Source organism: Talpa occidentalis, unplaced genomic scaffold (assembly GCF_014898055.3).
Source record: "Talpa occidentalis isolate TD23 unplaced genomic scaffold, MPIMG_talOcc4v2.1 talOcc4.9, whole genome shotgun sequence".
Classification (NCBI taxonomy): Eukaryota; Metazoa; Chordata; class Mammalia; order Eulipotyphla; family Talpidae; genus Talpa; species Talpa occidentalis.
The window spans coordinates 21,657,421-21,681,798 of NW_023605305.1; the positions used below are offsets into that span (position 1 = coordinate 21,657,421).

Here is a 24,378-nt window from a genome sequence, read left to right on the forward strand (position 1 = left end):
ACAAGTGCCTCTTCAATCCAGGGAAGGGTATGTCAACCTTGGCATTCTGGGCCTGATAATTCTTGTTCTGGGGCAGTAATGTACATTATGTTAAATGTTATCCTCAAAAATCTATACACTAGATGCCAGTAACACCTTTAGTTGTGACAAAGTGCCTCTAAACATTGTCAAATGCCCACTACAGGGCCCAATTTCCTCTGGTTGAGAACTGCTGTTACAGGCTGATACCACAGATTTTTTTTTTAAGATTTATTTATTTATGCATACAAGAACTGGGGTACAGGCCAGAGATGGGGGGTGAGAGGACTCACCAGAGACAGAGTGGGGAACACAACAGGAGGAATGGCTGAAATACACTGCTGAGGGGAGCAGCAGGTGAGTCAGGAGAGGTTTGCTGCGCCATGTGGGTTGCTCCCTGGCCAGCCAGGGATCGAACTTGTGCTGCAGAGGCTGCGGACTTCATAGTGCAATGCTTAACCCCTTGCACCACCAGGGAGGCCCTGATTCCACAGATTTTTGCAGTAGGTTTCGCAAACTCCATGCCAGATCTCATTAGACACAATAGAGGACTTCCACATCTTCTACACTGCTCACCTTTCTGCTTCAGAAGAAGTTTCCACAGTAGATCATGGGGCCATGATCTGCATCACGTAGATCACGTCTCCATGGGCATTCAGTCCTCCTCTATAAGCTACCCCTGGCCTATCTTTTCACCTTTAGCTACCACTATTCTTGAGTTCTAGCTAACAAGGGTATTTCATGATCCCCACACGAATGTCTTTGTCCCTTTGGGCAGTGAGCTCAAGAGAAGAGTGTTCTGATGAATTCTGCTGGGTCTAGTCACTGCCTGGCTCAGGGTGGACCTGTTCCATTCTGGAAGATGCAGGCCCTCAAGCCTCTGACCTCATAAAGGACAGGACTGAAACCCATCATCCAGAGGGTCCCCTCACCCTGCAGATGGGATGACTGACAACAAGATGGAGCATCGGCTCCTCATCCTAATCTGACTGAAGCCCCATCATCACCCTCCTATGTTAACACTTCCTGTATGCCAGGTTTGTGCTAAGCATTCCATCTGCATCACCTTACTCTACTTTCTAACAGCCCCATGACACCTTATGGCACCATTATTTTCCTAATTTTATAAGTGAGCAAACTGGGTTTCAGAGCAGTTAAGACACTTCTCACCCCTTCCTAGTGTTTTTGGGCTGGAGGATCACTAATCCCCCCAAGGGGGTGCAAGCCCCCCATACTCCTCCCAGCAGAGGCAGCTCCCAGGTTGCCTGATACCCAGACCCCTTTGTTCCCTCCTAATGGCTGCTCACTGAAGCCACTCAAAGGAAGGGGACGCTGGCGGGAAAGAGGGGCACGAGGGCAGCATTTCACTGGCTCTAATCGCTGGACAATGGGGAACTGGAGAGCTGACCCTGCGGGGGTCAGGACAAAGGGCAGGGAGGGCTGGGTAGGGCCCAGCTGCGCCGCCTCCTTCCTCCCTCCGGTCAATCCCCGCAGCACCATCATCGATCCACCTTCCCAGCAAGCTCCCCTCCCCCGTCCCGTGGGCCTGACTTGGCTGGGAGCCCCATCTCAGCTGGCACTACCCGGGAGATCGGGACAGTCACTCCAGAGGGCTGGAAAGCGAGGCTACTGGGGGGAGGGGAGTCAGAAGGGACTCGGTTCCTCCTTCGACATCCTGTCGCGGCCAAGATCCTTCTGGGGAGACCGAATCCTCGGGAGATTGGGCCTAGTCTGAGGGGAGCTGAAGAGGTTCCTGAGCAGGACCACCCAGTCTGGAGCTGGGAGGGGCGCAGCAGATTAGAGACCTGGGTGAAGCGGCGCTGCAGGCCTGTAATTACTCAGAGCAGGCACGACGGCAACCGTGGGCTGCCGAGGAGAGGCTGCAGCGAGCCTTCCCGCTCTCCCCACCCCGCCGTCGCCGCGGGGGAGAAAGCACAGTCCCTTGAGGGGTCCCCTGGGGACCCTCCACGTCCCCTGACGCGCCCAGGCAGACTGTGTTGGAAATGGGTTTGAGGAGAATTTAGACTCGGAGCTGCCGCCGAGACCCCAGAACCAGAGCCCCAGGCCCGGGTGGGTTGGGGGGGGTCCTAGCTCCGCTCCCCGCCCCGACTCCCCCCAGTGCTAGCGGCGGGTGAGTCACCAGAGCGCTCCCTACATAGAGGTCTGGCGGGGCGGCGCGTACCAACGCGCGGCCGCAGGGGGAGGCGGCTCGCGGGGTCTCCGAGGCCGCGGCGCCCCCTCCGCGGAGGCCGCAGAGGAGGCGTCCCGAGGCGGGCGGCGCGCGCTCCCGGGCGGGGCGGGGCGGGGCGGGGCGCGGCGCGGCGCGGCCGGGCGCGGGGGGCGGCCCTCCCCGCGCCGCACTTGGTACGCGCCAGCGAGAGGCCAGCCCAGCCCCCGCGGTACAATAGGGCTGGGCCGCCGCCGGGACCGGACCGGCGCCGGGCAGGGACGGGATCGCGGCCCGGGCCGCAGACCCTGGGCGGCCGGCGACGTCGAGCCTCGCGCGCCACCAGCCGGGCCCGCCGCGGCCTTTCCCCGAGCGCCGCCGCCTCCGAGTCGTGGCCCGCCGCGCCGGGCCGGGCGTGATGCGCCGCGGGACGCGGGTCCTGGCCGCCGGCCGCCGCCGCTGAGCCCGGCCCCCCAGGGACGCCCCGCCGCCATGGAGAGCAGCCCCCGCGCCCAGCCGGGCGCCGGCGCCGCCGCAGGTAGGCCCCGAGCCGCGCCGGGGCGGGAGGGGGCGGCCGGGGGCGGCCGGGAGGCCGGGATGAGGCCGGGCCGCTGGGTGGGGACGCCTCCCGCCCGCGCCCGCTGACCGCCTGCAAGTTTAAAAATAAAGCCTGCCCGGCCGCGCCTGGGGCCGCCGACCACCTCTGACAGCTGCCCCTTCCCCCGCCCGGGCGCGGGGACGCGCGGGGCCGCGGGACCCGGCGGGGTCCCCGGAGGGGTTGGGGTGACCCTTCCGCCCGAGCCGGGTGTCGCGTCGCCTTCCCCACCGCCACCCCCCTCCGACCCACCCCCGGCCCTGGAGACCCCGCTGCCGAGCTGGGGCGTCTGTCCCCCGGCGGGCACGTGTGACCCCAGCCTGAGTGTGTGTGTCGGGTGTCCAGCGTCTCAGGCCCGGAGCTGACACCCCGGCATCTCTGCCCTGGCGCCCCCACCCCCACGCCCCGGACTGGCCCAGACCTCGCCCCCACCTCGTCGCTCCAGCTGCCGCGCAAAGGGCCTGTTGCTGCCGGCGGGCGGGGGGGCGAGAGGAGGAGGTCCCTGGCGGCGGCTGCCAAGGAGCCCGCGGGATAAAGGCGAGGGGGAGGGGGAGCCGGCATTGTTTGGGGCCCGGGCGGGAGCTGGGGAGTGGGCCGCCTCCCCGCGGCCCGGCCTGCGCCGGAGCCCACCCAGCCGGATTTGGGGAGGCGGGGGCAGAAGTAAACCTGCGTATCCCCTTCCCAGCCTCGCTGGGCCTGGCCTCTCTGCGGAGACTGAGGTGAAGGCTCGAGGCCGGCACTCCCGGGACCTGCCACATCACTCCTGAAGGCAGCCTGAAGCTTTGGCTGCCGCCCACCCCACTCCAGGCCCCAGACCACCAAAACTCCCCTCCCCTCACCCCACCGACCACCAGTTCTCAGGACTTCTGCAAATCCCATTCGCATCTAGAAGCAGCTGATGAGGGGGTGGGACAGTTTCTGGTTGGGCCCTGGTATTGGAGGGAGGGATTTCTCTTTTTCTTTCTTCCTGGAAGGGGAGGGAAGACCACGATTACTGGGGATCCCAGTTCTGTACCTCCCGACTTAAGGGGTGGGGGAGGTGGCCCTATCCCCACATCTGCACAGAGGCCTAGCCTAATCCCAGTCGCCTCCCTGCTCCTTGGGGTGTGGGCCCAGGATGAAAAGTGTCTGTGGGCGCAGAGAGTCAAGGACAAGGTGGAGTCGCTTGACTGTGGGTGGGTTCCTCCTGCTGCCTGCGTGGGTGCTTTGAGGGGACTTCGTGGGGACTTTGAGGGGACTTTGTGGGTACTTTGAGGGGACTTCGTGGGTTTGGGAGCTGGAAGCTGCCGGGGCGAGGCCATGAAACTTGTGTCATTTAGGAGATCTGTTGGCGGTGCTGGAACTATGGTATTTAGGTCTGTCTTGATTGCTTGAACCTGAAAGGGGTCACCAGGGATATGTATGTACCTTGGGTCCATTCTATCTGCTGTCTGGTCTTCGGCACCTGAGGGTCCCTGACACTGCTGTGTACCTCAGTGCCTGAGTAGGGGTGATGACTGGTCTGTAAATGAGGGCCTGAGTGGGTGGCAAGTTTATAATTAGGGCACTTGCGGGATGCCTAGACTGAATATGAGGGCCTGGGTGGAATGCTTGGCTGTACTAGGGGGCCTGGTTCGGCCCTTACACAGCATCCAGTATCCGGGATCAGGAAGACTCTTCTATATGCAGGGGCCTAGAGGCTTACAGTAGAGCTTGTGTAGGGATGATGGCTGGTTCCCACAGAGAGAAGTTGAATGTGAGAGGGATCCACTGTGAGCCAAGGAGTAAAGGTGGCACCCATGCAAGTGCCCTGTGAAAGTTGGAGGCATGGGTCCCAGACATGAGTACACATGACATGAGTTCCCTTTGCACACTGAGCATTAACAGGAGGCATCATGGAATAAGGGACATGCATGGACCGAAACAAGTGAATGACCTCTTCTAGCCACAGCTGATAGCCTGGGACAAGCAGTAGTGCTTTAGACCACATGGGGTTAACATGGGAGTTAGAAGTCATGACCTGAGAGGAATCTAGGACCCAGACACCTGCAGTCCAGTGCTTTTACCATCATTGTGGTTGCGTTCATGGAACATGGTGGAGGTGGGGACAGAAACTGGGAGTCAGTGTGCTTACAAATGTCGACTCTGGAGCCACAGTTTAAGTCTCCCCTTCATAACTTATTACTGTGCGATCTTAGGTAAGTTGCTTAACCTAAGTCCTAAGCTTTCCCATCTATAAAGTGAGATTGATGCTAGAAGTTATCTCATTGAGATACTGGGATCATTAAATTAGATAAACACATGAAACACTTAGCCTAGACCCTGACGTGGAGTTAGAGCTCAATAAACGCTAGCTGTTTGTTGTTGTTATTATTTTTAACTCCTTTGGAAGCCTGGGGAGGAGTGTGATTAATTAGAACTTCAGGAGGTAAATGTGGGGTAGAGAGCAAAGGGCAGGAGTTCTCAACAGACATGAACCAGGGTGCATCCAGGAAACAGAACAGCCCCTATCCTTGGACGGGGCCAGTAGGAGTAGGAGAGTGACCTAGGACATGGGTGCAGCCAGCCAGCCAGCACATCCATGCTGACGCCTGCTGGAGCCCGCTCAGTGCTGGCTGTGCAGATAGTAGAGACTTGAATCAGTCTCTACCCTTGGAAGCTCCTGGCCCAGTGGGGGAGACAGATGTGTTGGCTACAGGGAAACCCAGGTATAATGCTGATACAGGGTATCGTGGACTCTGGAAGGCCGAGGAGGCATTGAATGAGTGGAAGTTGGTAAGAGTGGCACAATGGGCCATGTCTCTGTGTACAGTAGCCTGGCTGAGTGGCACCTCCCACTAGCAGCTTCTGACCTTCCTTGGACTTGTGGACCCAGTAAGTGAGTCTTCTAATGAGCCCTAATGTGCAGCCATGCGTATGCAAATGAGGAGGAAGGGACACTAGGCCAGTGCACTCCTTTCTCTCAGGATGGGGCTCAGCTGTTGATGGGGCAGGCAGTAGGATGGAGAATGAGCCAAAAGCCTGACGCAGACTGAGGTGGTGGCACTTGAGGGTGGTCAGGGCAGGTCTTAGGTCTGGAAGTTAGGTCGCCAGCATCTGGGAGTCATGTCCTTGGGTTCCTGCTGGACCTTAGGGCCCAGTGAGAGAGCCAATGAGCCAGACCCAGATAATGCAGCTTTGTTGGCCCTGGTAGCTCTGCCTGGTACCCCAGGACACAGCTTTCAGCTGCAGCTCTGCCTAGGGGAGTAGAGAGCGGGGTGGGGGGAGTTAATGCCTTGCTGCTCCCATCAGAGCTGCTCACCAGTTGTGAGAGGAGATAAGGGCCAGGATTAGACTCCCTTGATGAACCCAGTTACCTCCCTCTCCCCTTTAGTAAGGGCCCTCTCTGGGCCAGGCACAGTACTTAGGGCTTCACGTTCATGGTCTCATTGAATCCTCCAAACAATGTCAGGAGTACGGACTAATATATACCCCTTCTACAAACGGAGAAGTCATTTGCCTAAGATCACACACAGCTAGGAACTGGCAGAGGTAGGATTTGAATACAGGCGCATCTGACTCTGAAACCTGTGCACCAAACTTCTAGGCTGAATTATAGCAGAACCAACTGATGACAGAATCTGGCCCATTTCCCTGCGTGGCTGGTCTTCTGTGGGCATTTGGTCCTGGGGGCCCTGTGATCTTTTCTCTAACACACAGATATAGAGCCAGCAGAGCTGGGTCTTACGTGCATCCTCCCAGCTTGGGGTCTGAGTAAGACCCAGCTAGTGGTGGCAGTTGGGCCAGAGGGCCATTGAGTGGGCCTCTGCCCTCAGCATCTAGGTCTCACTGAGTGTGGGCAGCCCTGTGAGACCTGGGGGAGGGCCCTGGTGGGGCCCTAGTTGCAAGATGGGGTCATTTCCTGCCGCCTAAAATAACAGGAAGTAGGTGCTCCTGATTGGAGGCCGGGAACAATGGCCACCAACCAGGCCAGAGAGTACCTTCAGATCTGCAGTCTCAGTTGAGTTCCCAGTTTTATCAGCCACAGAGGCCCCATGGCCTGGGCCTGTACCCTGCCAAGGGCCTGTGACCCAAGTTCTGAGGACCTCTGGAGCAGGCTGCCCCCGGTCCTAGTTCACTAACTCTCAAAGTTGGTTCAGCCCCATCCTTTTTTTTTTTTTTTTTTTTTTTGACTTATTTTATTTATACAAGAACCAGGGTACAGGCCACATGTATGTGAGGGTAAGAGGACTTACCAAAGACAGAGCGGGGAACAGAACAGGCAGAATGACCGAAATACACTGCTGAAGGGAGCAGCGGGCGAGACAGGAGAGGTCTGCTGCACCATGTGGGTTGCTCCGCGGTTGGGATCAAACCCTGCTCTGCAGAGGCTGCGGACAGCCTCACAGTGCTGCGATCAATTGCCCCCAGCCCCATCCTGGTGGGGAGTATCTCCACCCCTTAAACGCCCCCTGTGTCCTAGCCCCACAATCAGGCATTCTCCAGGCTTTGTTTTTCCAGCCCACCCCCAGTCTTCCCAACCTGCATCTCTCCAGAAGGAAGGGAAACCCAGAAGGCTACCCTAACCCTTTGGGTAGCAGAGTGAAGGTACAGACTGTCCCATTAATTGGGGCCCAAACCCCAGCTTTCCTTCTTACCAACTGGGTGACTTAGCAAGTGGAATCTTAGCAGCTCTGAATCTCTGTGTAAAACATGGAAATACTATGTACTTCATAGGACTGTGGTGAAGGTGGAATGGACTGTGTTTCGAGTATTAGCTATGTCTGATGCCCCACTAGCTCTCCCTGGGCCCAGGTAGAGTGCCCAGAGGGGCAGGGCAGAAGTGACCCGGGTGAAGCTGCGTAGATTTACTGGGGAGCTGGTATCTCTGTGTGCTGTGCGACTCTGAAGCTTCACCTGTATCTCTGAGGGGGTGCCTGGTTGTGTGTATGTGTCTGTGCTTGTAGAGTTCTGAATTCCAGCAATTCTGCTTCTGTGTGTATGAGAGAGAGACAAAAAAGATAGGTCTAGCCCCAGCATCGTGCAGGTGTGCATCGTCCCGGGTCTCACGCTTCTCTGCGACGTGTCCTCTGTCTCTGTGCCTCTTTGCCCTCAGCCTGTCTCCCCATCCTCCTTTGTCCCGCCTGGTGCTGTCCACTAAGGAGCTGCTACAAGAGCCAGGAGGTCTCTGCTGGAGGTGCTGATCTCCATCCCTGTTTCTCCCCTCTGCCGCACCCGCTCCCCACCCAGGGGTGCTACCTCTGTAACCCTCCCTGCTTTGCCCCTGGGGGGACCACTCTCCCCCACACACTCCCTGCCCAGTTCCTCACTTCCTGCCTCCTGGCGGCCAGTCTGGGCAGGCGCCTGGGCTTCCCTGCATTCCTGCGCTCTGAGCTCAGTGCCTGCATGCCCCACCTGCACCCGGCACCCCTAGGAGAGTCATGGTGTCACGTCCTTCCTTCAGGAGCAGCCTTGGGGAGGGGTGATGTGATGCCTACCAGAAATGTGACATGAGGATTTTGTCATCAGGCTGATTGGGTTCAAATCCTACCTCTGACCCTGATGTGAGCAATCACATAACCTGTCTGAGTAAGCTTGCTTACCTATGAAATGGAGACCATCCACAGTACTTTCCCAGTAGGGCTGTCATAAGAATTAAATGAGATAGGGAGAGTGCTGGTAAATAGCTGGGCCTCGATAAATGAGTTTGTTTCTCTTCCTGGGTTTGGATCGGCAGGGCACACGCAGGACTCTGATACGGTGAACATTTAGCGTTAGAGAGGCTGGCTAGTCTTTGGAGCAGCTTGGGGTTTAACTATATGCCATCTAGGTAACTTTCCATAGCACCCAGCCACCCATCCATCCATCTGCCCACCCACCCAGCCACCCATCCATCTAGGAGTTCATTAAACAGACCCAGAATCCCATTCTGAACCAGCATATCCTACCTAAGACTCTGGGGCTGCAGGAAGAATTAAGACCCAGTCACTTCTCTCCATAAACTCTCACACTGCCAGGGGCAGGGGAGGTAAGCAGACAGAAAAGCCAGACTGAGTTATCAGTGTGGTGAGAGGAATATTTGGCCTGTAGCAGTTGTTGGGGTGGGAGCAGGGAGGACCAAGAGGAAAGGGCTGCCAGCTCCTGCCAGCTCCCTGAGGGTGAAGGTGGGGGAGCAAGCACCCTGGGACATGTGACCGGCCCTGTGAGAGACTCGGCCCTGAGCTTCTGCAGACCCCAGGTGCAGTCCCTCTTGGGGTTCTTGGGAAGACAAGGTTTACTGACCCTACACACTTTTCTGCATCTTTGCCCCGCTAATGTGCTTTGTGCCAAGAAAGAAATACAAACTTTCAGTCTCTTATCGAGTTCTTAGCAAATACTTCTGGTAGATATCAACATAGCAAAATAAAACTCTGAGTGGCCGCATACCAAAATAAAACTAACAGTGGCTAAAGGCTCACAATTTGACACAGGCCAAAAATAAAATGAAGTGACTGAGGATCAGGCTTGGTGATTGACAATGGGGACAATCAGAAATTGGTTGAGCCATACTGTAAAGGTAATTGACCAAAGAATTAATTTGACTTAATACAAATTTTTCCAGATAACACTGTCCCAATCACATTTCACCAGGTTTGGCATAATTCTGAGGAAAATATTTGTATTCAGGGTCAATAGTCCACCAGGTCAAAAGAAGCGTTCCAGATGTGCTGTTTGCCCCTCGATAAGTTCTTCCTGTTGAGCTGCTGAAGTAAACACTCATTATTACTTTTATTAACTTCTACCTGAATGCCTTAGTCCAGGAAGCTGCCCAGGCTCAATTGGGATGGAGTTGTTTTGCTTCCCCTCAATTATTTACCTCTTTGCAATAAATTGCCACATGGATCTGCTCTTTATTAGAGTAAAAGTCTTCTCTATGCACCTGCTTCAGGCTAGGGTGGCTTCCTAGTACAGCACTTTATTCTCTTTTAACAGCATTAAGTGACTGTCTCCATGTACTTAGCACCCTGGTAACTGCTGGTGATGCAGTGGTGAGCAAAGCAGACATGCCCCAGCCTTGGTCGGGCTTCCCCTCAGCCTATGGGGAGGCTGACAATAACAAAAGAAGCACACAAGGAAGTTTAAAATTGTCACAGTGATCCAAACAAGAAGCACACGAAGCAATGACTATATATACTGAAGGGTTTTAGCCTAATCAGAGAGGCTGGGAAAGGCTTCCTTGATGAAATGATGATTGAGCTAAGGGTAAATGGAAGTTAACCAAGAAAAGAAGGGAAAGTGCATGTGTAAAAGTCCTGTGGCAGGAAAGAGCATGGGTGAATTGAAAGGAGGTCCGTGTGGCTAGAGTGCAGAGAGTAAGTGGGGAGCATGGAGGGGAAATTCAGTAGGTGAGGGGGAAGAGGGCAACGAAAGAGGGACACAGGGCCAGCACACTATGCCAGGCTTAGAGCTTGGGTTCAAGAATCTTGTCTTTCTTCTTCAGAGCAATGGGAAGCTACCGAGAGATTTCAATTGGGAAAAATTACCATGATCAGTTTTGCATTTAGAAACAACAACTCTGGCTGCCCTGTGGAGTGCAGAGTGGGAATGGGTGTGGGGAGAGCAGTGGTAGACTTCGCTGATGATATCTGCCAGGGTGGAGTTCATCGATTTATCCATTCAACAGGTAGTTATGGGGCACCTGTGTGCCGGGCTCTGCGGGCCTTAGAGGTAGAATGGCTCATAAAGTAGGCAGAAATGTGTGCTTTCATGGAGACTGTCTTCTGGCTGTGGGAGACTGTTAAAATGGCATAAGTGGAGAAGTGGCTGGTGGAGAAACATAGTGCTGGAAATGGGGGGGGCGGATTTCAGTAGCAGGTTGGAGTTTTAGATAGGGAAGGCTTCATTTTGAGAAGTGACATCAGAGTGAAGACCCAAAAGAGGTGAGGGAGGGAGACATGCAGAAGCTGGGGGCAGAGAATTCTTGGCAGTGGGAACAGCAAGGACAAAACCCTGAGGCAGGAGTGTGCCTGGCACATTGAAGGAATGTGGCTGGAGAAACCCCAGCAGGGGGTGAAGGGGAGGTGGAAGGGATGCAGCCCAGGAGGTCATGGGCTGGAGAGGGAGGATCTTAAGAGGCCTTGGAGGCCATTGTGATACCTTTGATCTTTCCTCCCTGTGGGATGGGGTGTCTTTGGAGGATTTTATCAGAGGAGTGAATTGATCTGGCTTACTCTAAAAACCAAAATCACTCTGCCGCCTTGTGGAGAAAAGACCAGGGGATAAAGAGTGAAAAAAATAAATAAATAAATAAAGAGTGGCGGCAGGAGCCTTTTATAAGGGATGAGAGTGGCTGGGCCAGGATGATAGGAACAGTGAGAGGGAGCAGTGACTAGATTCAGACTGTTTTGCACAGAGCGCCAAAAGGATTTACTGAGAGATTAGATGTGGGGTGTGAGTTCAGAAAAGATTCTAAAAAGACTCTAAGGGTTTGACCTGAGAAACTGGAAGGACAGGGTTGCCACAGACAGGTGGGGAAAACTGCCCGGTTGTGGGGGGAAGATCAGGAGCTCAGTTTTGGATGTGTTAAATTTGGGGTGTTTGTAAGAAATCCAGAGGCGTCAAGTAGGGAGTTGCATGAGCGAAACTGGAACGCCAGGGAGAGGCCTGGACTGGAGATATAAATGTGGTTGTCATCACTAGAGCTGTGGTATTTAAAACTGTGAGTCTGGATGAGATCACCAAGGGAGTGCTGTAGACAGAGAGAGACAAGGTCCTCCACTCAGCCTTGGGGCACCCCGGTGCTGAGAGATTGGGAAATGAGAAAGGATCAGCAAGGAAGACTGGGAGGTCACAGTCAGCAGGGCGGAAGGACAAGCAGGAGAGGATGTTGTCTTCAAAGCCAGATGAGGAAAGTGCTCGAGGGGCATAGAGGGCCAAGCTGTGTCACACCTGGCTGACAGGCTAGCAAGACAAGGGCCGAGAAATGGCTGCTAGATTTTGCAATGTGGAAATCATTGGTCACCTTGAGAAGAGCAGTGTCATAGGGAAGTGGGACCGAAGGCCTGACTCAACTGGGCTCTTATGGAAGAGATGGGGAGAAGGGGACAGATTTTTTTGGGTATGTGCTGCCAGTGAGCCTCTCCCTGGCAGGTGTCAGAGACGAGGTGCCTACTTAGTGTTGGTCCCAACAACTCAGTGAGGAAACAGGCTCAGACAGGTTCAAGGCATGCCTAGGTTTCCACAACAGAGCCCAGAGTCCCCACTCAGGCCTGTCCAGCTCGAAGACCGAAGACCTTTCCACTCCGCTGCATCTGGTACCCCGATACAGGTCCTTCCAGACCTCACCTTCTCCTGGCTCCCTCCACAGCAGGTGGGACCTAGTTGGAGATTCATCAACTTGCCTGGTGGGTGTGATTTGCCTAAGTGTAGACAGATATCCACCCACTAGTCTTCCTTGCAACACCCGCAGCACACACAGGTGCTAGGAGAAGGGCAATAAACAGGCCTCACCCTCAGCCTTCAAGCTTAGTACTTACATACCTGGGCTTTTTGGCCCAAGACAGTTGGGGGTTCAAATCTTGCCTCTGCTCCATACTAGTTCTATGACCCAGGTCAAGCCTTGATCGTCTCTTCTGTATAATGGGAATAAGACTTTGCCACAGAGTTCATGTGAGGATGCAGTATGGCCTCTGAAGGAGATCCAGAGGGCCTTGCTCAGCTCCTGGTATGTAGTGAGCACTCCCTGAATGGTTGCCAGAGCTTTATCACCCACTGGCGGGGAGTTTGCAGGTAGCTGGGAAATAGACTCGCAGTGACCAGGCAGCCATTTGGAGCTGGTGTGGGAGAGCTGGGTAGATGGCTGGGGTCAGCAGAGTTGGAGGGACCCCTGGGGAGACAGAGCCTCAGCTGGGGCTCTTGCCTGGAACCTGGGAAGCTGAGAGGGAAGGAATGAGGGGGAAATAGTGTGAGTGTCAGATAGTTTCGTTGCATAATATATATTACCTCATACAGCCTTAAACAGAGGCAAGAGGGTGTAATGAGTAAGAACATGGGCTCTGGTGAACAGATGCTGGGTTCAAGTCCAGGCTGCTTTACTTACCAGCTGAGTGACCTCGAATTACTTTACTTAACCTCATTTTGCTTTACTTTCTTCATCTGTATTAAAGAGGTATTTATAGTACCTCCTTCATAAGTATTATCAGAGAGAATTAACACTAATCTGTAAAATGCTTTGAACATAGGAAACACTTGAGAAAAAGATAAAAAGACAAGATAGTTAAGTGTTAATGGTGAGTGTTATAACTAACATTCACAATCCTGTGAGGTAGGCAGGCGCTTCTGCATTTTCTCAGAGAAGCTGTGGCACAAAGAAGGTCTTGTAACCACCCCACAGTCGCACAATTGGTGGGGAAGCCGGAGTCATATTCAGATAGTCTCCTTCAAAGCCCATCCTGAAACCACTGGGCACCTGTCTCCCTGAAAAAGGTCCTTCTTGGGCGTCCCAAAGGCAACTCCATGGGAGCGGCCCTCTCTTGCACCCACATTATCACCACACAGACGGGGAGTTTGTTGCCTCCCGAGAGGACCAGCATTCCCAGAGCAGAGGACCTAATGAGACACCCAGGAAGACCAAAAGTGCCTCCTCAGATGCCCAAGGCCTGGTCAGTGCCTGTGTCCCCCACTGGTGTGCTCGGAGCCCTCAGGGCAGCAGCAGACAGCACCAGGGCTCTGCCTGCTGAGGCTGCTCTTTGGCAGTGCCTTAAGGGGGAAAGGAGGGGAGCGTTTCTGGCATATGAATTGTGTGCTGACATCCCTGCTAGCCTGGGATGTCACTTTACAGACTTCCCCACTTTACAGACATGAAAACTGAGGCTTAGAGAGGTTGAATGACTTAACCCAAAGTTACCTGCCAGGGAAGAAGGCCCCCTCCTCCTGTCTTGGATTGGTGAAGTCTGAATTGGGCCCTCTTCTGACTGACTCCAAACCATGTCTCTTGACTGCCCCAGAGTGCACACGTGCACAAATATGTGCCTGTACATGTACACACCAAATCATGTCACTTCTTCCTTGGCACTTTGGTGTTTTTTACAGGGATCCTGAAATACTAATGTCTAAACAGAAGAAACTGAGGGTGGTTGGGAAAGAAAAAAAGATTACAAAGTGAGGCCTCCCTGGTGGTGCAAGGGGTTAAAAGTCTTAGCACTATGAAGCCATCGCCAGCCCCTACAGTATGAGTTCGATTCCCGGCCAGGGAGCTACCCACATGGCACAACAGACCTCTCCTGTCTCACCTGCTGCTCCCCTCAGCAGTGTATTTCAGTCAGTCTACCTGTTCTGCTCCCCACTCTGTCTCTGGTGAATCCTCTCAACCCCCTTCCCCCACCCCTGCACCTCTGACCTACACCCCAGCTCTTGTATGCATAAATACATAAAATAAATCTAAAAAGAAATTACAAAGTGGGCAGAGCTGGCTGTCCACCCCACTGGGGATTTTTTAAACATGGGCATTCCACTTGTGCCCACGCTTATGTGCTTCCTCTTGGCCAGTCCATGTGCTAGCTTTGGCACCCTATGAGCACCAGGCCTTGGACTGGGCACTGTGACTCCAAAGTAAAGCAGAAAGGTGAGGGAGGCAGATGTGGAAATCATTTGGTTCATTCATCGGTACTACAAGCCTTTTCTCGATTTTTCCGGTATACCCTGCTCTCTTCTGCCCCTTTGCAAATACTGTTCTCTTTGACAGAAGTCTCCTTGGTTTGCCAGCACCAGCTCATCCTTTAGATCTCAGACTGGTTGTTACTCCTCCAGGAGGCCTTTCCTCCCAATGTAGGTTAACCATTCCTCCTGTGTTTCCCCAGACACAGTACCTATTCTGCATTGTAATTGTCTCACTGTTGTCTCAGCCGTGCTAGAGGGTGGGCTCCACAGAGGCAGGGGCATGGCTGTCTTCTCACCATTGTATCTGGAATCATCTGAAACAAGACCTGGCACACAGAAGTAGCTCCATAAACATGCATGGATCAATCAGTTGGTTGGACAGGGAGAGAGCTACAAGCTGACTGACAGCACAGATGTTTTATTTGACTTTCTTCTCCTGTATTGGTCTTCCAGCTATGGCAGCCAGGACCCCCTCAGAGCCAAGGCCTTCTCCAGAAGGTGACCCCTCCCCGCCGCCACCACCAGCACCAGTGTCAGCCCTGGTACCTGACACACCCCCAGACACCCCTCCTGCCATGAAGAATGCCACTAGCCCCAAGCAGCTCCCACCGGAACCAGAGAGTCCCCTAGGGTTGGTTGGATCTAGACCCCCCAGCCAGGAAGAGTCCCCTTTCTCAGAAGTGAAGATCAGGGGACCCACACCACCAGCCACAGGCCAACGGGATGCTAGGCCTCCCCGAAGAAGCAGCCAGCCATCCCCAACGGCAGTGCCAGCCTCTGACAGCCCTCCCACCAAGCAAGGTATGCATGATGGCCCTAGTCTTGGACCCAAACCTCTTGCCTCCTTGCCCCAGCCCTGAATGATACCACAGAAGGAAATCTGCCCTGGGGAAGAAGGGGAAAGGGAGGGGGTGAAGTCTTGGGAAGGGTCCTGAGGTTGACTCCCTTTTGGGAGTATCCTCTTGATCCTAAATCTGTCTTGTTCCCTCCACTAAGATGTAAAGAAGGCAGGAGAAAGACACAAGCTTGCAAAGGAGCGTCGAGAAGAGCGGGCCAAATACCTGGGTGAGTGAATGGGCAACACCATCAATCTTCTTCACTGTCATCACCATCAACCTCCTGTTAATAACACTGACACTCTGGACACTTAATTGTGTGCACTGTGCTAGGAGCAGTACATGCATTATCCCAGTTGGTCCTCCCAGCTCATTCTGAAGATGAGAATACAGAGGCTCAGAAAGATGGAATCATTTGCCTAAGACAACTAATGGGGTAGCCTTATCTCACCCAAACCACATGCTTTTATTCACCACACATGGAAGTCCATCCAGCAGGCTTCTCAAGACTGGCAGGAGCCTGGCACTAAAGAACTCATTTCTTCTTCAGCGCCAAGAGCCCATGAGGCCAGTGGGGGAGAAACAGGCCTCCCATCAGGGAAGCCCACATTCTAAGGCCTGCATCTGTCTTCAGGAAACCTTTCAATTTTGGGGGGGAGTCTGTAAAGCAGGCAGGGAAAGAGCCCCCAGGGCTGAGGTAACAGGGAGGCCACTTGGAGGAGACATGCTGGCCTGTCCTCCCTGAAGAAGCCTTAACACCCCCTGGTGTTCCTTCTCCCCTCTCCCCCACAGCGGCCAAAAAGGCAGTGTGGCTGGAGAAGGAAGAGAAGGCCAAGGCTCTGCGGGAGAAGCAGCTACAGGAGCGCCGTCGGCGGCTAGAGGAGCAGAGACTTAAAGCCGAGCAGCGCCGAGCGGCCCTAGAGGAGCGACAGCGACAGAAGCTAGAGAAAAATAAGGTGGGTCTGTGCAGTTTTCTGACCCGGTACGAATGGAGCTGTGTGCATGCATTCCCACGCATGTGTGTGCTGGCTTGGGGTGTTCACATCTGGTTTCGTGTCTCTGCCTTATCCCTGTCCACCATGTTCACATCTATGCTTGTGTCCTGTGTGAGCAGTGTCTGTGTACCTGGATAGCTGCAGACACGTTTGGTTCTGCCCATGTCCGGTGAGCACCTGTAACTGAGCACTGCCAGCAACGTGTGTGTGCCCGTGTGTCTGTGTATGCAGAGATAAGTACATGAGGGTGCCAAGCTCCACGGCCTGACCGTGGCTTAATACCAGGGAGGAAGTGACCCCTACCCTGTGCCTCAGTCTGGAAGGAAAATGTGACCCCAAGTTCAGGACCCTCAGTGCCAGGGGATGTGGCCCCACCATGGTGCCCCAGGCAGGGAGAGTCCCAAGCATCCTCAGAAAAACAGCTCATACACCCAGGAAATGACTCAAGAACAGTGAAAAGCTCCCCAAGAACCAGTTGGAAAGGACTGGTTGTAAATGGTCTTTAATCAGAGCCAGGTTTCTGTAACTTTGATTACCTACAGTGAGTCAGGGAAAACTTCTAGGGGTGAGGGAGGTCAAAAAGGCAGCGGCTAGAGGAGGTCAGTGAAGAAGACATGGGCAGAAATCCGGCAGCAGTGCTAGTACCTGTCTTAGAAGGTGGATTTTTCTCTCTGTGTTTTCTTCATGTGGGGTCATCATGGATGTTGGTCTGATTCTTTTTTTTTTTTTTTTAAAGATTTATTTTTATTAATGCATGCAAGAGCTGGGGTGTAGGCCAGAGGTGCAGGGGGTAAGAGGATTCACCAGAGACAGAGTGGGGAGCAGAACAGGCGGATCTACTGAAATACACTGCTGAGGGGAGCAGCGGGCGAGTCTGGAGAGGTCGGCTGCACCATGTGGGTCAGCAACCTCATGGAGAATTGAAGTCATGGGATTGAACTCATGCCACTGTGGCTGGTGATAGCTTGATAGTGCTGAGACTTTCACCCCTGCCCCACCAGGGAGGCCCCAGTCTGATTCTTGTTGGCATGTATGTTCCCCTGTGTTTGGACATCTTTATGTATGGCAAGGTTCAGGAGATCTACCTGTGTATCTTTTGTTGTATGTGCTCATTGTCACAGGACAGAAGGACCTTCCTTCCAGGTATGATGACCCATTCTTAGCCCTGAACTCTCTCCTCTCCCCTTCCCCACCAGGAGCGCTATGAAGCAGCCATCCAGCGGTCAGTGAAGAAGACATGGGCAGAAATCCGGCAGCAGCGCTGGTCGTGGGCAGGGGCCCTGCACCACAGCTCCCCAGGACATAAGACCAGTGAGTGGGCTGGAGGGCCTGGTGGTGGGTGGGTGAGGCTGGGGCTGAAGCTGGAGGAGTGGGAGAGGGAGCAGCTTCTGTGCAAGCAGCTAGTAGCTCCCGGTAGCAGGTTTGCCTGGCTTCATATGACTTGTGTCTTCTGGAATGATCTGTAAACCAAATTTTCCCTTCCTAAGGAGTTCCTCTACCAAGTCAGAAATGGATTCTCTTCATTAGGTTTGCTTTTCAAACCTTTAGCCTTCTTTGGTCCTGTCAATAATTATTAGTTGATGGTACATAAGAAAGGACTTTAATACTCTACAGATCTAGATATTCACAGAAAACCATTTCCCCATTGTGTACCTGTCTTAGAAGGTGGATTTTTCTCTCTGAATTTTCTTCATATAGGGTCATCATGGATGTTGGTCTGATTCTTTGTTGGCATGTATGTGCCCCTGTGTTTTGGGTATCTTTAGGTATGGCAAGGTTCGGGAGCTCTACCTGTGTATCTTTTGTTGTATGTGCTCACGGATCTGTGTGTTGTGTTCTTAAAATGTGTTTCCCTTTGGTGTGCTTGTGGCCTTGTGTACCTCAGTGAGGACTCCCAAGTCAGGCAGAATTGGGTTAGGCTCCCAGCTCTGGCACTTGCGGTGTGGCCTCTAACTGCTCGATGTCTCGCTTTCTTCATCTGTAAAATGGGGATAACAATACTACTTGCCTCCGAGGTTGTAGGTAGATGTTTGGGAGGATCAAGTGAGGTAACATGTGTGTGGTGCCCAGCACAGTGCCTGGTACATGGTAAGCATCCAACAAACTCGACCTGTTACAGATATGACTAAGTTGCCTCCATGTGTTTGTGCCTGTGTGCATCTGGGTCTGACACACTGTCCGTTAGCATTTGTGTTTCTGTATCTGTGCATGTCCCCACACACGTGTGCATGCTGGAGGCCTGTCACTCTATATGCCCGTGCCTGCATGTGGTCGTCTTTGTGGTCCATATGAATATGTGGATTTGTGCGAGAGACTTTTGACTGTGGGTTCCTTTTAGGAATGTTTCTGCATTTGTCCCAGTTCGGGGGTGTTGTAACCATTTGCACCTTGGCTGGGCAGTGTCAGCAAGTGCCAACACTGTGGGGTTGGGTCGGGGGAGAAGGGGTTGTAGCACCCAGCTCTAGGGAATGGCTTCCTGGCCAGGAAGGCTGTAGTTTCTCTAGTTTTATTCCATCTCCTTCCTCTGTTCATTCTCCGTCGGCTCCCCCAATCCCCAATCCAGGTTGTCTCTGATCACCTACCGCCCCTGCCTCCCAGAGCCAAGTCTGCCTCCCCCTCCCTTTCCTAGCCTGCCCACTCCTCCCTCTCCCACCCTGCCCGCGGAGCATCCTGCATGGAAGGCCTCAGTGCCCCCCCTGGCTCCTGTCCGGCCCGGCCCTAATGCCGTGTCTTTTCCCCTCCAGGTGGGAGCAGGTGCTCCGTGTCGGCAGTAAACCTGCCCAAACACGTGGACTCTATAATCAACAAGCGGCTCTCAAAGTCCTCTGCCACGCTCTGGAACTCCCCCAGTAGAAGTAAGAGAAGGCCCAGTCCTCCTCCCTCTAGAGCCCCTTGTAGCCCCCCCACTAAGCTTCCTCCAGAGCTCTGCAAGAACCCAAGGTCCCTGGAGCCTACCCTACTCCAGGTCTCCATCTCACTCTACCCCACCTGGGGCTCTGTGCCCCTTGGGGGAGCCGGCATTTGGATCTGGATCCTAAGGACAGAGGTGTACCCTCCAGGGGAGAACAGAGACAAAGGGCAGTGTACAAGCAGGCAGAGAGCCTGGCAGGGGCCCCAAGAGCAGGTGGGAGCTGGGGGTGGGGAAGGGAATGGGCAGTCAGCCTCATCTCCAACCACAGCCAGCTGGCCTAGGCCAACCTTAGGCAAGTGGCCTGGGTGCTATGCATGTGGAGGGGCGCCTTATTCTGACTCCACCCTGGAGGGCCCTTGCAACCCTGCCTTCTCTGCCCCTTCAGAGCCCCAGCCATGGCCTTGGCTGGCTCCAGTGTTGTGGCCAACCAGGATGGCACAGTCCCTGCATTCCCACCATGCCCTGGTGTTCATAAGTGAGCTCAGTGGTAGGAGTTATTTATAAGTTTCTCCAGCTTTTATTTGGTTGCTCTGTTGCCTAGCAACCAAATCAGCTGCTATACCAACCCCACCTGACTGAGGCTTAAAAATAACCCAGCAGCTGAGGGGACAGAGCAGGGTGGCTCAGGGCAGCCAGGCCCCCTAGCAACCTGTCCCTGGCACCAGATGCCTAAAAGTTGGGCCTCTCCAGAGTCAGAGCAGCACAAGGACCCTCACAGACCCAGATCCGTGGAGGGCATGCCTCTAGGAGCAGCAGCCCTACAGCGGGCATGGGAGTGGGCAGCTGGATGGCTCCTTTCTACACTCAGTTCAGAGCCCTTTCACGGGGGAAGAAGGGGCAGAGACCTCTCAAGCCATGTAGGAGGTTGACCCGGGAAATATCTTGCTGGGTCTGCCCTGGAGGTCAGACCCCAGGACAGACAGTGTGGCCCTGCTTGAGAGGGGGAGAGGCCTCCAGGGAGAGACCTGGACTTGGCACAGGATGGCACCTGTGTGTCCCCTTGTGCCTCTGCCTGCCTGCTGCGGCCTCCTGCGATGATGGTGACTGGTTTCTCCGGGCATTCTCCCCTAGATCGCAGCCTGCAGCTGAGCGCGTGGGAGAGCAGCATTGTGGACCGGCTGATGACGCCCACCCTGTCCTTCCTGGCACGGAGTCGCAGTGCGGTTACACTGCCCCGCAATGGCCGGGACCAGGGTAGGGGCGGCGGCCCTGGGAGAGCCCCCACGAGGGGCCGGGCAGGGGCCAGCCTCGCCAGGCCGCGCCCCGACCGCACTCATCCCTCCGCAGCCGTGCCGGTGTGCCCACGCTCAGCCTCCGCCAGCCCCCTGACGCCCAGCAGCGCCCCGCGAAGCGCACACCGCTGCGCTCCCGCCGGGGAGCGCGGGGAGCGCCGCAAGCCCAGCGCGGGGGGCAGCCCGGTGCTGGTGCGCCGCCGGCCGGAAGCCTCGCCGGTAAGGGGCCCCACCGGTGAGGAGCGCCTCTGGGCCAGGGGAGCACGGGCGCCGCTGACCTCTCTCCCTCCTCCCTTTCTGCTCTTTATCCGCATCCGTGCCAGGGGCAAAAAAAGGAGAAGAAGGACAAGGAACGGGAAAACGAGAAGGAGAAGAGTGCCCTGGCTCGGGAGCGCAGCCTCAAGAAGCGCCAGTCGCTGCCGGCCTCGCCCCGCCCGCGCCTCTCCGGCCCCGCCTCCGAGCTCAGGTGAGCGGGGGCTGTGGGCGGGGCCTGCGTGTCCTCAGGCTTCATTCCTTTCTTAGCGCCCAGATACACCTGGGGCTCCCGGCCTTAGAATAAAAGCCCCTCCATGGCAGATTTTTTTGTGTGTTTTGATCAGCTTAAGCACCCTAATATCTAGAACAGTGCCTGGCATCTGGTAAGCACTTGACAAATACCTGCTGAATGAATGAATGAATGGATCTGCCAGGCAGTGTTCTGGGTGCTGAGAGCACTTCAATAAGCCCAACCTGGCCTAGTTCTTGCTCTTAATAAACTTACTGGCTATTAGGGGAACATATTAATCAGAGAATCACAAGTGAATATATAATTACAAACTGGGACAGTGTGTGTCTGTGAAAGCATGTAAGATGGGAGATGTGTCCTGACCTGGGGGGGTGCACATGCCTGAGGAAGGACTTGCTCACTGTGTGTAGGTGTGCGTGGATACTCAGTGCTCACAAGGCCTAACCTCTCCCCTTTCTTTCAGTCCCAAATCCAAGGCCAGGCCATCCTCTCCTTCCACATCCTGGCACAGGCCTGCCTCTCCCTGCCCCAGCCCAGGGCCAGGCCACGCTCTGCCTCCGAAGCCACCATCCCCCCGAGGCACCACTGCATCACCCAAGGGGCGGGTTAGGAGGAAGGATGAGGCAAAGGAGAGCCCCAGTGCAGCAGGGCCAGAGGACAAAAACCAGAGCAAGGGCAAGGCCAGCAACGGGAAGGAGCCAGCAGCCTCTGCCTCACCAGCACCCTCGCCTGTGCCCTCACCCACCCCAGCCCTGCCCCAGAAGGAGCAGCCCACAACTGAGATCCCTGCAGGTGGGCATGAAAAGAAGCAGTTGAAAGGTGGGCAGGGTGAGAGGAGCCAGCTTTGCCTGTGTGTGGGAGGTGGTTCAGAGGTGTGGGCCACCAGAGACACCTGGGGCCTGGGTGTTGGGAGACAAGAAGAGGAGCCTCCTGCCTTCAGCAGGTCCAGGCTGAGAACACAGGCCTGAGAGTTGCGCACCACTCAAGGTGATGGCAGGGAGGGTGGGTGGGTGGTCCTGGAGTCCAGGAAGCAGGGCATGTTGAGTGCTTGAGCAGGTGTATACTAACTCCTGGTCATGGATCCCACTCCAGATACTGCTGTCATGACCTCATCCCCAGCCCCGGCCCCCCCTGCGACCCCTAGCAAACCCATGGCAGGCACCACAGACCGAGAAGAGGCCACTCGGCTCCTGGCTGAGAAGCGACGCCAGGCTCGGGAGCAGCGGGAGCGCCAGGAACAGGAGAGGAGACTGCAGGCTGAAAGAGATAAGTGAGTGCACCCCGGGGAACTGAGGGGGCTTTTTGGGAGCTGGAGAAGAAAAGAGGGTCGAGAGCCTCCTCTGTCCCTAGGCAAATGCGAGAGGAGCAGCTGGTGCGGGAGGCTGAGGCCCGTGCTGAGCGGGAGGCTGAGGCCCGGAGGCGGGAGGAGCAGGAGGCTCAAGAGAAGGCGCAGGCGGAGCAGGAGGAGCAGGAGCGCCTGCAGAAGCAGGTGCATGGACGGGCGGTGCCGGGCTGGGCGCGGGCGCCTCCTGGTGGTGGGCCGGGAGCTGGCTCGGGACGGAAGGCTGGCGTCCAGCTGCCTACAGCTCACCCGGGTCTCTGGCAGAAAGAGGAGTCCGAAGCCCGTTCCAGGGAAGAAGCGGAGCGGCAGCGGGTGGAGCGGGAAAAGCACTTCCAGCGGGAGGAGCAGGAGCGGCAGGAGCGCAGAAAGGTGAGCAGGGTGGTGGGCGGGGTCAGTTATTGGGCTAATGGGGTGGGGGATGGGCCCAGCCTTGAGCTCCTAGAAGGTAGGACAAGAAGGATTTGGGGGGAGTTCTGATTCCTGACCTGGAAGGGACTGATATGAGTTGGAAGGGTCCTGAGACCTTGGGACAAGGCTGGCTGGTGGGAGCTTTAGGATTCGGCTGCATTTGGGTCTTAACTATTGTGGGGGCCTCCAAACAGCGGCTTGAGGAGATAATGAAGAGGACTCGGAAGTCTGAAGGTGCCGAAGCCAAGGTCAGGATTCCCCTAAGGGCAGTGTTGGGAGTCGGGTGAGGGAGGCAGGGGGAAAGTATCCAGAGTGGACAAAGGAGATGGATGGGGAGGCTGTTCTGAGTCTGAGAGGGGAAAGGGATCTCTGTACCTCAGCGAGGTGGGGCCAGATACCACTTGAGTCTGACTGCTCTTCCTCTTCAAAGCAGAAGCAGGACAGAAAGGAGGCAAAAGCCAACAACTCTAGTCCAGGTAAAGGCCCTGTTCCTCTCACCTCTACCCCCTATGCCACCCAACCTCAAACCTCCCTTTTTGCCAGTCTATGACTGTTGGCCATTCCTTTCCTGTGACAGACCCTGAAAAAGCAGAGGAGGCTCGGCCTTCAGGGCTGCAGAAGGAGGCTGTGCAGAAAGAGGAGCTGCCCCCCCAGGAGCCTCAGTGGAGGTATCAGCTCCCAAGCCCAGGGGCACGAAGCAGGGAAGCATTTCAAACTGGAGCAGTGGCACACCTGGGCTATCCTGCCATAGGAGGTGCCTGAGCCTTGGTCCTGTATCCACAGCCTGCCAAGCAAGGAGGCGCCAGGGTCCCTGGTGAATGGCCTGCAACCTCTCCCAGCCCACCAGGAGAATGGCTTCTCTCCCAAAGGACCCTCTGGGGACAAAAGTCTGGGCCGAACACCAGAGACACTTCTACCCTTCCCAGAGGCAGAAGCCTTCCTCAAGAAAGCTGTGGTGCAGCCCCCTCAGGTCACAGGTAGGGATCCTGACTCCTGAGCCCACAGCCTTCCCTCCCAGCAGCCTTCTTCAGAAGCCCAGGCCTGCGCTCTCTTCTTAGCTCTGCAGAGGCCTTCTCACACTCCACCCTGAAGACCCCCGTGTGTGTGTGTGTGTGTGTGTGTGTGTGTGTGTGTGTGTGTGTGCAGCATGGTTTGCTCTGATGTTTCCCCTCCTGCTTTTTCCCAGAAGTCCTTTAAGGGGCTGCCTTGGATCCAGGCGCAGCTATGAGGGCTCCTCTGCATCATCTGCCAGGATATCTGGAAGAGAAAGAGACAGAACAAAGCCGGAAAGTGGCCTGGGCCCCTGGGGTGGGTCCTCTCTGTTGTTTTTAATCTGCACCTTATAGACTGATGTCTCTTTGGCTGGAGCCAGATCCTGCCCCTCAGTGCATTCGTGTGCTCACACGCGCAGACCCCACACACACATACACTCACAGCCTCTCTGGCCTCCCACTTGGGGAAGGGCCGCCTGTAGTATTGCCTTGGTTTGGTGGGTACAGTGGATGTGAATACTGTAAATAGCTTGTGCTCAGACTCCTCTGCGTGGAGGGGGTGGGTGCAGGAGGCAGACCCTCCCAAGACTCCCTGGGGAGATCTTCCTCTCTCTATTTAACTGTTACTGAGGGGGAGCCCGGGTCTGGGGGGTGGGGGGGGTACCTTGGGCTACAGGATACTGGTTGCTTTAGGGGTATCCGTGCCTCCTGCCCTCGCCTGGAATCAGTGTTACTGTATCTGATCAAAAGTCTCCAGAAATAAAGTGAGAATAATTCTGCCA

At 55.3% G+C, this 24,378-nt stretch overlaps 1 protein-coding gene across 5 annotated transcripts; it reads left to right on the top strand.

Annotated features, from left to right (window-relative positions):
* Positions 1 to 968: 968 nt before the first annotated feature.
* On the top strand, positions 969 to 24,378 carry MAP7D1 (MAP7 domain containing 1). 5 transcript variants are annotated; one of them, XM_037498376.2, is made up of 18 exons: positions 2,430 to 2,723; positions 14,829 to 15,176; positions 15,372 to 15,440; positions 16,004 to 16,167; positions 17,403 to 17,517; positions 18,951 to 19,061; positions 20,189 to 20,311; positions 20,405 to 20,568; positions 20,673 to 20,815; positions 21,318 to 21,646; positions 21,947 to 22,124; positions 22,205 to 22,343; positions 22,461 to 22,565; positions 22,799 to 22,852; positions 23,038 to 23,080; positions 23,182 to 23,272; positions 23,388 to 23,581; positions 23,791 to 24,378. In XM_037498376.2, the coding sequence occupies exons 1-18, from the start codon at positions 2,678 to 2,680 to the stop codon at positions 23,799 to 23,801; spliced, it is 2,427 nt and encodes an 808-aa protein (XP_037354273.1). In that variant the 5' UTR covers positions 2,430 to 2,677; the 3' UTR covers positions 23,802 to 24,378. The 5 variants fall into 5 exon arrangements, with proteins under 5 accessions (XP_054546940.1, XP_037354273.1, XP_037354270.1 ...); XM_054690965.1 differs by lacking the exon at positions 2,430 to 2,723 and adding an exon at positions 969 to 1,055 and having other exon boundaries at positions 20,189 to 20,568; positions 23,035 to 23,080; XM_037498373.2 differs by having other exon boundaries at positions 20,189 to 20,568; positions 23,035 to 23,080.

Excerpts from the sequence above, each read along its gene's own strand:
- MAP7D1 (XM_037498373.2), top strand. The coding sequence starts at position 2,678 with ATGGAGAGCAGCCCCCGCGCCCAGCCGGGCGCCGGCGCCGCCGCAG. Across the intron at positions 20,569-20,672 it reads GCCGGCCGGAAGCCTCGCCG|GGGCAAAAAAAGGAGAAGAA; the intron begins GTAAGGGGCCCC and ends CATCCGTGCCAG. Across the intron at positions 22,125-22,204 it reads CTGCAGGCTGAAAGAGATAA|GCAAATGCGAGAGGAGCAGC; the intron begins GTGAGTGCACCC and ends CTCTGTCCCTAG.